We start from the raw sequence: 13125 nt of genomic DNA, 5'->3' as shown, positions 1-13125 counted from the left end.
TCTTTGATTGGTTCTCTTGTAAAGGGAAACAGTGTACAAAGAAAGCATGACTCTGTTTATCTTATATTTAAACTTTGATTTCCCTTTTACTGCAGTGCATTTGCTGGCTTGCAAGTTGATAGATATTGATTGAATATTCTATAAGATGACACACTAACAATTGAAGATATATATAAATATATGTAAATGACCATTCTGAACTGAACTGCAACTTCTGCATCTTCACTGTACAGTAAAAATATAGAACTGAGTCTGGCACCAAGAAGGAAGAAATATTTGCTGTATATAAATTTATAGAAAAATAAATCAAATTACATAAATTGTTTTGGTACATATAAGAAAAATTAAGTTAAAAAAGAGCTCAATTTCTCAAACTAAGTTTTGTGTAATGTTTAGTTACAACTCTCTACCAGAAAAATTAAGTTAGCATGGAAGCACATTGCTTAACTATATGCAACTCAATGAACTGGGTTTCCCCTATCTAATTTAAGCTTTGAATTAAACAAATAGTGCATAAGAGCTTTATCATCTGCTTCAACTACACTACGGCCAGGCTCTTTCCATACCTGACTGTTATCCATCAACTTCCTCACCTTCTCAGCCCCACCCCATTCACCTTGTGAAGCATATATGTTGGAAAGTAAGACATAGTTCCCACTCTCGTCCTGTCTCATTTTAAGTAGTCTCTCGTTTGCCCGCCTCCCCAACTCAACATTTCCATGAATTCTACAAGCCCCTAGCAGAGTCCTCCAAATAATGGCATTGGGTTCGATCTTCATCTGGTCTATGAACTCAAATGTTTCATTCAATAGCCCAGCACGGCCAAGCAAGTCCACCATACACCCATAATGTCTTATATTTGGCTCAGTATTGTACACATCTTTCATAAGCTTAAAATATCTCTTCCCCTCTTCCACTTTACCTGCATGACTGCAAGCAACTAAAACTCCAACAAAAGTGATCTCGTTTGGCCCGACTCTCAACCTCTGCATTTCACTAAACAAAGAAATTGATTCCTCGGCATATCCATTAAAAGCTAACCCAATAATCACTGAATTCCACGTTGAGACATCTTTCTCCTTCATCCCATTAAACACTTCCATTGCTCTCTCGATGCTACCACACTTGCCATACATGTCAATTAGTGCATTCCCAAGGAAAACTTTAATATCCCCCGAACTCATCTCTAAAAGTGCACAATGTATCTTCTTTCCTACTTCCAAATCCCCCATGTCCGCACAACCAGACAACAAACTCAACATGGTCACTTCATCCGGTCTTTCTCCAGCAATCCTCATCTCCTCAAACATCTCAAACGCACATTTATTCAATCCACACATCACATACCCCGCAATCATCGAATTCCAAGTTACAACATCTCTTTGAGGCACCTCATCAAAAAGTGCCCTCGCTTGTGCCATTTCTCCTTGTTTCACGTACCCAGAAATCATCACATTCCAAGAAACCAAGTCCTTCACCGGCATTGCATCAAAAAGACTTCTCGCCACACTTAACTCTCCTCTTCTTGCATACCCTGCGGTCAAAGCAGACCAGGCAACAACATCCCTTTTCTCAGAAGCATCAAATATCACCCTCGCAACACTCAAATCACCACAATTAGCATGAAAATAAATAAGGCTATTCCTCACAAAATTATTAACCTCAAACCCATGTTTAACAACCTTTCCATGCACACAAAACCCCATGTTTCTAAACATAACCCTAGTACAAGCTTTAAGCACAAAAGGAAAAGTAAATTTATCAGGCTTTACACAACATTTATCCATCTGGGTATATAACAAAATTGCATTTAATGGGGTTAGGCTCTGAGCTGAGCCTCGAATCATTGTGTTATACATGAAGGTATCCGGTTCAGTAATTTGAGCAAACATTTGCTGAGCATAATTCATTGCACCTGAAACAACCATGGCACCATAAAATACGAGCTCTCTTAAGGCTGAGGGATTCGAATCGAATCCATTGACAATCATAAACCCGTGAATTTGTTTTAGAGTTCGGAGATTTGTGCATTTTTGCCACAAACTTGAACTTTGTTGGCGATTTGTTCTTCTCCTTATCATTTACATTTAGTTCTATTTTTCTTGTTCTTTTAAATCTTTTAGGCCATTCAAATTGTATATTATATATCTAATGGGCCGAAAGCCCAATTAAAAATAATATCAATTTAAGGACTAATAAAAATTAATATTATATATCTCAATTTTTTTTTAAAACAACAATGTAAATGTTGGACTATCACATTTTTTATTTTTTAAATTAAAGAGATAGAATATTGCCCTTAAAGAGTGACTTGGGTGGGCTTTCAAGAAAATTTGCGTTCAAATCTCTCGTATCTTTTTAATTGGTATGATTGGTTTGATTTTGAAGGAGGGATCTTACTCAAGTAGGATTTCTCATTAAAAAAAATAAAAATATAAAATATTATTTTTTCTTTATAAGAGAGTGAACAAATTGTTGGTTCGATATTAAAGGGATCATTTAATTCGGATGTAGAATAATGTTTTTCTTTTTATAGAAAGAAGTGAACACTCAAATTTACTATTGAAAAAAAATAAGAACTTTAGTATTCTATATTGAAATTATTGAACAAGCATAATTATGATTTTTTTTTTTTAATTTTAGAAACAAGATAATTAATGTGGTATCTTTCAATAGGAAAATTTGAAATTTTAATCCTTTCAATTTGAAAATATGAAAGTTTGATCTATTTGATAAAAAAACAAAGTTTAGTTTTTTCAATAAAAAAAAATGTAATTGTTTGATACTTTTGTACATTCTTATCCCTTTTTATAAATAATATTTCATATAAACAAGGTAAAAACTAATGAATACAAACAAACTGATATATTATTCAAATAATTTTTAATTAAAAATAAAGTGAATAATTAAATAACTCAATCACAAAACTATGCATCAATTTGTTTATTTATGTTAATACTCATTATCAATACATACAATATTACTTTTTTTTTAAAGATCGAGATCTTATTACTTAAATGTACAAATAACACTAATGCTAAAATTATTAAGCTTTGGGCCATACAAATTAGCCGTCATTGTATATAAATCTAATGGGCTGAAAGCCCAATTCAAATAATCTTAATTCAATTAATTGATTTCAAACTCGGTTCGAGATCATCGTCTTGTTAGTATTGTTCACACTAGAAATTATCTCATCAATAATTTTTTTTCTTTTCTGATAATTTTTGTTATTCTTTTTCTCCAAATTATTATTCATTAATTGAGCAAATCAAGTTCAATTTCAAATTGACTATTCTGAATTTAAACTAAAGTCGGTTTGAATCCATCGCTACTTTTGACACTTATAGAAAACTATATTCTCAAAATCATGATTTATTGATCATTTTCAACACCAAACATATTCCAGGAATTTTATAAATCATGTAGTCCAACATTATATATATATATATATATATATATATATATATATATGTATGTATGTATGTATGCTAAGTTTTTAATTCAATAAATCTCTTAATAAAATATACATTTGATAATATTAAACACCACATTATCAGCAAACAATCCTTATTCTGCTTAGACATTATAAAATATAATAAATATATAAATATCTTACAAAGACTTTGAAAAATAATAATAATAACAAAATACCACAGATAGTAAAGTTTCACATCAATCAAATGTAACATTTCAACTATAGAATGTTAATCCAGTCATGGGTGGATTTGAGTTGAATAAGTTGAATAAAGGTCGATTTGTGTTTAACTAGAATTGAGAATGATTAGAAAGTATGCCCGACTAATGAATTTTATTGCCAAAGATAAATACAAAATATCATCGAAGAAGAAGAAAATTTGTTTGATTTCAAAAGAATCACTAAAAATAATAAAGGAATAATAAATCATCAAAAAAAAGGAAGAATTATCGATAAGATAAATTTTGATGCAATGATGCCAACAATGCATTGTACTTGAGTTGAAATTCCTATAACTCAAACTCCACTAGAATCAAGTCAAACATCGCTTCGAGCGTAATTCGATTTGAATCACATCCACCCCTAAATAGTATCACTAAAGAAGAAGAAACACTAAAAAGGGAAAAAAGAAGTATTATTGTTCGATCACAAAAGAATTATATCATAAAAGAAAAAAAAAGAAAAATCTTCAGAAAAAAATTATCGAAGAAAAATAAAAAAATAATTGTAAAAAAAAAGAATTATCAATGAGACAAACTTCGATACAATGATGTTAATAAGACATCGATCTCAAACTAAATTTGAACTAATATTTCTCCTATTCGAATTCGATTATAATCAAATCAAACACCAATTTAAACTTGATCCGATTCACATTTGGTCCACCTCTAATTCCAATATGAACACCCAAGTCCAACAATCAAAATCTTGTGGGATGGTCAGTTAGTTACAAACACCCCCATGTTATTCACAAGGCAATTAAAAATCTTGATTAAGAGATTATTAAAAGAAATTAGGCTTTGGTTGTTATAATATGAACCAACCAAAATCTACCACCTCTTCAACATCCTCTAGTTTATGTTGGTTGCAACTCCCACCTTATACACTTCCCAATTTTTCCAACTACATTATGCCATGACATCTTCAAAGAATAAAATTATTATAATTTAATTTCTAACTCCATAGTCTCTATGATATTTTTAAATGTCAAACTTTGACAACATATATTAATATTATCATTTAACATATGATATTTTTTTATTTTTTTATAGTTAATTCTTTCATTGACTTGGATTTTGATTGTAGCATAACTAGGAAATTATATTTAAAAGATACAAGTATATACATAATTTTATATACAAATGATGATATATCTTCGTATGATTAGATAGTTAAAAATTAATAATAAAATAATATTTAATCACATAGAAATATTTAATTATTTGTGCATAGAGTTATCACATAATTTTATTATTTGTTTTATTGTTCACTTAGTTGAATAGAGTAAACACAGTGTATGATGAGAAGATTTATAGTATCACGTCATAAATTGAAGAATGAGTAATATTATATGTACTTATTTTAAGTATATAAATTAATACATATTTATATTTTTCATCACATAATTGAGTGTTAATTTATTTTTAATTTAAAATTACTCAATTATATGACGATACATATCAAATATATATCTATTTATATATTTAAAATGAATACGAATAATTTTTAAAGATAAAAAAATGCCGTTTGTGATCTTATGAGAACTAGTGCATTGAAGTGGAGTTAGTCGAGCAATACACATAGGACACGTGTCAAGTACCTTATAAAAGTGTATGATATGGGGTGTGAGAAATAGAGCATAGCGACAAATAACATAATTTCTCCTTCACCTTTTAATTTTCTCTAGTTTTATTAGGGTTGTCAATTGAGTAACTGAAATTAAAATTTTCAAATCGAACCATTGAGCCTTCAATCATCTATACACACACATGCACGTGTGCACACACACACACATGCACATGCACGGACGGGCATGCGTGCGCGCATGCACGCGTGCGCACGCACACATACACACACATACATATATATATATATATATATATGCCCACTTACTTCTTAGATATTTAATATGAGGAATGGTCACTCTGGGCTTTAGTTACTTTCTATCCCCACTTACTTCTTACATCTGACTTTATCCATAACATTAAGAAATTAAAAATGTCAAAACATATGTACTTTTATTTACTTTTTCATTAATTTTTATTGACTTAGACATTAATTGTAGCATACATTTTAATGTTTGCCACAAATATCAGGGTATGACTTTTTAAAATAAAATATAAATGTTTAACGAATCAGAGTACAAAAAAAATCAAATAATAAAAAATATATTATTATGTATTAATAATAATTAAATAATTTTAACAAGTTTTTAGATAAATAGGAGTCAGTTTGGCTAGCGATTGATAGTTCAATCAGTCAGATTAGTTAGTTTAATCCAGTTTTTAAAACCATCTAAAAAACTATTTTTCAAATCTTAATATATAAAACCCAATCTCATTTTCTCTTCATTTTAAAAATCAATTTCTCAAAAAAAAAAAAAAACCTTAATTTTATTTCCATTCTAAATCTTAGCAACATCCCTAAAATGATTAAATTTAATAAATAATTAATGTGATTTTTCAATAATATTATGCTAATAAATATGGTAGGCGCAATAGGTCATACAAAAAAATAAAGTTAGAAATTAATGATAAAGATATTTCAGTCAATTTAGTTATGGAATTTAAATTGCCAACAAAGCATAATTATTATTTTTTTCTAAAAAGAGATTAATTGAATCGTCATTGGAGACCCAGAATTTGGTCCCAAATCTTGATTCTTTTTCAATAATTTAAAGGCCCAATTAATTATTTTGAATAATTATTGATTAAAATTGACTAATTTGTGATTTTCAATTAAATTGCCCCCCAAATTAATTGAAGTCTTTTTATGACCACATTATTTGTTGATATAGACTAAAGTTTTTTTATATTGAGTTTTTTTTTTTTTTTGAGAATGGGATTACGGATATTAATATATCACTAAATCTATAATTTATTAGTCAATATAAAATTTACGAGGCCTTAATATCGAAAAATAAAGAAAAAAGTTTTAACTCTTAACGATAAGAAATAAATTGAAGTATTTATTCGTTAAAGACATATCTGATTAGATTTAGTTAGGAGTATACTTAACAACAAACCTAAAATTAAACACAAAGAGTAATACTTAGCGACAAACTTAAAATTAAAATTTAGAAAGGTTAATGTTAAATAAAAATAAAAGACAAAAGACTTGTTCCCACCAAGGGTATCTGTAATTCAAAACTCATACTTTCCAATTTTAAAAAATTCAAACTCTCATTTATGAGTAAAATTTTATTAAAAAATTTAATTAATATTAAGGACAAAATTGTTATATAATAAAAAATTTAAAAAATTAAAATTTTATTGTTTTTCTTCCTTTAGTTTAAAAATATAACAATTTTTTCATCTAAAATTAAAAAAAAATAATTTTACCTTTATTTGTGGTCTCTGACCGTTTTCTATCGACTTGTTTTCACCTACTAAATATTATTTTATTCCACTCAATTTTATATTCTTACTTGTTAGTAGGGCGTAAATTTTATGATATTTTCCAAGTCAAATAATGCTTTTAAAGTGAAAGTCAATTAATCACAAAATTCCAACTATTAATTAATAATTGGGTGGCCTAACTCTTTAACCTCAAATCAATCTCACCCTTATCATTGGCATTACTTGCTAGCCAATCGTATCTCGCCGCGTTTCTTCACCCTGTCGTGGCATTCTGTCGGAACAGAGGAAGCAGGGCCCACACCGCCACCTCAGCCCTACAAAACCGATCCTGTCAACCCAATTAAAAACTTTTCAAGTTTGGTATTACTTTTCTCCCTGCCAATCACCACTCTCCAAGTGGCCAAGTTTGGCAGTTACTCCATCGGCAATGGCGGCACTGTCAATTATTTTTTCTCGGCAGTTGACTGGGCGATGGAATCTGGACCGTCCGATGAAGAAGGTTGCCGAGACGGTTGAAATTCTTCTGAAATAGCTTGCTGCCACGCGTCCCTAAGGGATAATTTTTTTTTTATTTCCTGAAAAGGAAATGAGTTAATCGGCATTATTGATTGTCTCTCTAATTAAAAAAATTGAAAATCACAGTTATTATTCAAATAATCAAATAGGACAAATCTTAATCCAACTAAAATCTTCCTAATATTTTCATTCTTTAATTTTTTAAAAAATATTTATATTGTTTACTCGTAAAGTTTTTTTTCTTTAGTAAATCTACACCGTGCATATTTGATTAACCCTTGCACTAGAATTTGATACATGAGAAATGATTTATGCATACATGTAACAAGAATTTGATGTTGTCGTAATGTAAGGTAAATCTTAATCAAATTATATGAAATCTTCGTACATAAATTTTGTAGATTTTTTTTCCTTTTTGAGTAAATCTATAGCATACATAATGCAAATGATCAGTTACGATTTAAATCTAAGCGTAAATTTTTATTGATGAAAGTTAACTCATGCAAACCCTAATTCTCTTTGAGCATAAAATCTAATACGAAGTATAATTTATACGAGTATGAATTAACCATTTTGATGATACAATGATGTAAGGTACGATAAATTTGGTTTACTCGAGTTGATGACAATTAATATTGAGAAAACCCCACTTGGTAAAGGGTAGGCAATAAACATTAGAGACTAAATAATGGATAAACCCCTGCTAAAGATATAATTTCAAACAAAATCTAGTTTTAAATAATGTTTTTTTTTTAATTTAAATCGGATTTTGACTTATTCAAAGAGTTGATTTGTGGGTGATTAATTCGATTGAATAGTCAAATTGATACATAAACATGAAATAATTAAAATTATATAAATAAAATATATTTATTAAACAAGTTTCAATAATAAACGTTTCGGATTAAATAATACTCTTGTCAAACCATATGCAAAAAAGTCATTTTAGAGTATTTTCATCGTTAATAATTAGTTTAAATTATAACACTTTGATAAAATTAATCTAAAGTTAAATCAAACGAACTTTTTAGTTAACTTAGATTAGATCTAATTGAATTAGTTCGATTTGAGTTTTAAAGTAATAAATATAATTATTAATTATTTTATTTATAATAATAATATTATTATTATAGTTAGTAACCCGTGCAAAGGGATAATTAATATAAAAAAAGTATTAAAAATTTCTATATTTATTGACAGATATTTTAATTAGAAATTTTTGGAAATTTCCCTTCTTGTAATGCAAGAAGGGAAATTTCCATTGTATGTATAATAATGGAAGAGAACATCAATCAAGAAAAATACATACATTTATGTGATTTAGCGATATGTTTATGTCTACGGAGAGAAGAAAATTTGTATGTTATACGTATTAGAGTTTCTCTTATATATGTATTAGAGTATTCCTTATATAGCTAGTAGCCTAGATAATCCAAAGACAATTATACTCATCTCATGATAAAAATTAAAAAATTTCAATACACAAAATTCTCTTTCTAGATTTTAAATAATAAGTAATTCTTTGAATATGAACTATTTTGTTTAACACTAGTTTTGTAAATTTAAAGTTGAAACTAGGAGCATCTTCGTTGAATCTTACGATCATCGACAAAATTGACTATATGAGTGTGGATAGGATTCTTGCTAAACAGCAATCCTAAAATGAGAATTTGGCAGTCTCAATAGGGAAAAAAGGAATCAATATTTTCATATGTTTGGTTCATTTAAGTTAGAGCATTACTTCAAAAACAGTGTACAAATTGTGACCACCACAATAAACCAAAACCTAATTTTTTTGAATGTGAACATAATCATATGCATTCATTCATGTACTCATGCTTCATTTTTCACCTCAATCATTATCGGCCTTATCATCGAAATAAAAATATACCTCATAATTCTTGATTTCGAATTGTCATATTTGTCATGTTGTCGAAAAGGCTACAAAAACCCTACAAACTGAATGTATCGAAAATTTTTATCTGTAAATAATGCTTCGAAAATCTTAATTTTTAAAAAACATCAAAAAGTATGACCAATTTGGTTATGTGGACAGGGGCCTTCTCAGATTTACATGCTTTATATATAAATTCTTGATAATTTGTCTTGTTGGTTTCAAGAGTTCAAAGAAAAAGAAAATATCACAGAGGTTCACCTTCCCTATGTGCTTATTAATACACTTTGTAAACAGTAGTTAATTCTGGCTAAACAGATGACAACTAAGAGTCTTATAATCAATAAATAAATAAATAAATAAATAAATAAATATATATATATATATAAGTATAATATGAAATAATACTTCATATACCAACTGTTGTAAATATGACTGGATTATAGTAGTTGAATTATATATCATATTATATATCCAAAATATAATTTTTTGTATCATGTAATTGGATGCATTATTTTAAAAAATAAAATAATAATAAATTCTAATTGGCAAGTTAATATTCTTCAGAAAAATCATACTAAAAAAGTGTCTTATAGTACGATACATCTACTATATTAACTAATTTTTGATATATTTTAATATACGTATTATTTTTCACTTGTATCATATAATACATATTGTGTATCGTATGATAAGTATAATTATGATTGGAATCCAATCACATGTTGGAGTATATTCAATTCAGTTGGAGATGAGCCAAGTCAGGAGTTGGTTTAAGCTAGGATCGAAGCCATAATGCCCATCTAGAGATCCATCTTAAGCTTGTTCGAGTTGGTTTTAACTATAATCCACGGGTGAGATGAGTAATATTTTTGGCAGAATAAACAATTTCACTGAATAAATAAATGAGTTGATTTAAACTCAAATTAACATACTAGAATTTTAGCATGACATCAACTTATTCAAACCGAATTATAGATTTAATATGAGCTAACTCAAATTAAATCTATCATTAATTATATGATAACATATTACTTCGATAGCCCTTATCCGTTGGCAGGTTTAGTATTCCTCTACTTTTTAATGAGAGAAAAAATTACATGAAGAGGTTAAAATAGAGAGGGCACCCACCAAAGTTGCCTTAAAACCCACGTTTCTTTCTCTCTAAAAACCAGTATTTAGGGAGTTCTGTTCCACACAACACTTCGTTTCAGTCTCAACACAGAATTATATTAATTCTTCAGTCTCTCTCAATTTCATCCTCTTCCTTTCTCTCTTCTTCTTCTTCTTTTGATATTTCTAACGACAACCCATTTCAGGAGATCATGGAAAATTCTTATGAGCAGATGGAATTGCCTCCAGGGTTCAGATTTCATCCCACTGATGAAGAACTGATATCCCACTACTTGACACCAAAAGTTCTTGACACTCGTTTCATTGCCAGAGCTATTGGAGAGGCTGATTTGAACAAGTGTGAGCCTTGGGATTTGCCCAGTAAGTGGAAATATTTTTTGTTTGTTTTTGTTTTCCGTTTTCTGTTTTTGCTGTAACTTTTTGTGCTGTGTGTTTTGTGGATTTTAGAGAGGGCGAAAATGGGTGAAAAAGAATGGTATTTTTTCTGTGTTAGAGACAGAAAATACCCAACTGGATTGAGAACAAATAGAGCCACTGAAGCTGGTTATTGGAAAGCCACAGGCAAAGATAAAGAGATTTTCAAAAACAAATCTCTTGTTGGAATGAAAAAGACTCTTGTCTTTTACAAAGGAAGAGCCCCAAAAGGTCAAAAAACCAACTGGGTTATGCATGAGTTTAGATTAGAAGGCAAATATTCTGCTTATAATCTTCCTAAAACTGCCAAGGTAACAAAAATTCCAGTGTTCTTCTCTGATTTTTCTCTGTTTTTTATGCTTAAATCTGGCTTTTTTTGGGCAGAATGAGTGGGTGATTTCAAGGGTGTTTCAGAAGAACTCTGGAGGAAAGAAGATGAATATTCAAGGGATGGTGAAACTGGGTTCATCTTCTTCTTCTGTGTTGCCTCCATTGATGGATTCTTCTTCTTCTCCATACAACAATGAAACCTCTCACGTGACCTGCTTCTCCGAGCCCATGGAGGAGGATCAGAAGACTAAAGAAGAAGAAGTAGAAGATATGATTGATCCCTACAACAGCTCACTTTTAGCTTCTTCTTCTTCCTCAAACCCAAACTCCGAAATCTCCCCTGTTTCAAATTCATTTTTCATGCCGACTTGGCCGAATTTGCAGTACCCGGATTCATTCTTGATGCAAGACCAGTCGATACTGAAGATGTTGCTTGAAAATCATGGGCCAAACATGAAGACAACAGTTTCAAAAGCAGAATTTTCTCAGGATTCAGCGGTGTCAAACCATGAAGTTATTCAGAGATCGTTTCAGAATCATCATCATCCTCAGCATCATCCATCAAGTTCTTGTGGACCTGTAGACCTTGATTGTCTGTGGAATTATTGAAACTAATATGATAATCATGTTGTTAAAGACTAGAAGATTTAGAATCTTCAGTAATTATTGTTGAAAAGTTGTGGTGGTGTGTGTATAGATTACAATAATAATGGTAATCTACAGTCTTATGATAAGAAATGGGGATTGACTGAAATGCATGTATTCTGAAAGGGAAGAAAATAAACTCCATTTTACACTCTCTTTCCTGCCTATGCGCATTTTGGAATATTTTTTACCGAGGAACCCATTTGGCAGAGCCCAAGGTGAATTCCATCTGAGTCCTTGTTAGCACGTTTTGAGATTGATTTGTTGCTCCATGAGGGGTGGGCATCTCAACCTTGGGCACTCTAACTCCATACTTAAAATTACACACCGATTATTTTACTGTATATACTTCTATTTTTAGGCACAAAATTGATAGTTTGAATCAAATTATTTGTTACGATAACATTATTGAGCTGCCACCTTACGCAGCTCGAGCTAGCCTTATGTTTAAATTCGGTCACATCGAATTCACTCCTAGCCCCACCACCTTTTGGATCAAAACTTAACTGCCAAATCCATTATCTTGGAGACACTAAAGCAATCCACAGTGTGTGCACTCAAATTTGATTCAAGCCTTTCGTCTATTACAAAGTGGGTACGGTAGAATAAGTCTATTTCTGAAACTTCTGCATATTTTCCTTTGTACCCATGTGCATTAGAAGAATTTGTCTTTTGAGCTGCTAATGTAATCTGTTTGACATTTCAGTCATTGTTATAGAACAAAGAAGATTTCTGAAATTTGTTGGTGTTTCAAAATTTTGATAGGCCAATAATTTTGATTTGGTAGATTAGTTAGCATCAAGAAATGGTGATTGTGTTCGTGTGTGTCTCCATCTCTTTGTCCCTGCGCGTGTGAGAGAGAGAGTCAAAGGTTTCATGTCAGATGTTAGGCCACCAACCAAGAGCTTCTTCTCAGTGATTGATAAGAATAAGTGACAAGATACACGAGTGCATTTCTTCTGCATAGTAAATATTCAAACCATAGTACTGATGCCTTTTGAAGACCTAGACTTTTGAAATTTAGCTGTGTTAAAGTGATTGATCTTCTTCTATTGAAATCTTTGAACAAGAACTTTCAATAGATAAAATTATTTTATTAAAATTTCGGAAAGAACATATCATAATCTATAAATTCG

At 30.0% G+C, this 13125-nt stretch overlaps 2 protein-coding genes across 2 annotated transcripts; one reads left to right on the top strand and one right to left on the bottom strand.

Annotated features, from left to right (window-relative positions):
• Positions 1-344: 344 nt before the first annotated feature.
• On the bottom strand, positions 345-2095 carry LOC123198175 (pentatricopeptide repeat-containing protein At5g15300). The gene has a single exon (XM_044612822.1). It carries the CDS (start codon positions 2079-2081, stop codon positions 459-461), a length of 1623 nt encoding a protein of 540 aa, XP_044468757.1. The 5' UTR covers positions 2082-2095; the 3' UTR covers positions 345-458.
• An 8563-nt stretch (positions 2096-10658) lies between these two features.
• Positions 10659-12144, top strand: LOC123198176 (NAC domain-containing protein 100-like). The gene is made up of 3 exons (XM_044612823.1): positions 10659-10960; positions 11048-11325; positions 11399-12144. The coding sequence occupies exons 1-3, from the start codon at positions 10792-10794 to the stop codon at positions 11951-11953; spliced, it is 1002 nt and encodes a 333-aa protein (XP_044468758.1). The 5' UTR covers positions 10659-10791; the 3' UTR covers positions 11954-12144.
• The last annotated feature ends 981 nt before the right edge of the window (positions 12145-13125 follow it).

Source organism: Mangifera indica, chromosome 15 (genome assembly GCF_011075055.1).
Source record: "Mangifera indica cultivar Alphonso chromosome 15, CATAS_Mindica_2.1, whole genome shotgun sequence".
Classification (NCBI taxonomy): domain Eukaryota; kingdom Viridiplantae; phylum Streptophyta; class Magnoliopsida; order Sapindales; family Anacardiaceae; genus Mangifera; species Mangifera indica.
This window is presented reverse-complemented; position numbering and strand designations above follow the sequence as displayed.

Excerpts from the sequence above, each read along its gene's own strand:
- LOC123198175 (XM_044612822.1), bottom strand. The coding sequence starts at position 2,081 with ATGATAAGGAGAAGAACAAATCGCCAACAAAGTTCAAGTTTGTGGCAA.
- LOC123198176 (XM_044612823.1), top strand. The coding sequence starts at position 10,792 with ATGGAAAATTCTTATGAGCAGATGGAATTGCCTCCAGGGTTCAGATTT. Across the intron at positions 10,961-11,047 it reads TGAGCCTTGGGATTTGCCCA|AGAGGGCGAAAATGGGTGAA; the intron begins GTAAGTGGAAAT and ends TGTGGATTTTAG. Across the intron at positions 11,326-11,398 it reads ATCTTCCTAAAACTGCCAAG|AATGAGTGGGTGATTTCAAG; the intron begins GTAACAAAAATT and ends TTTTTTGGGCAG.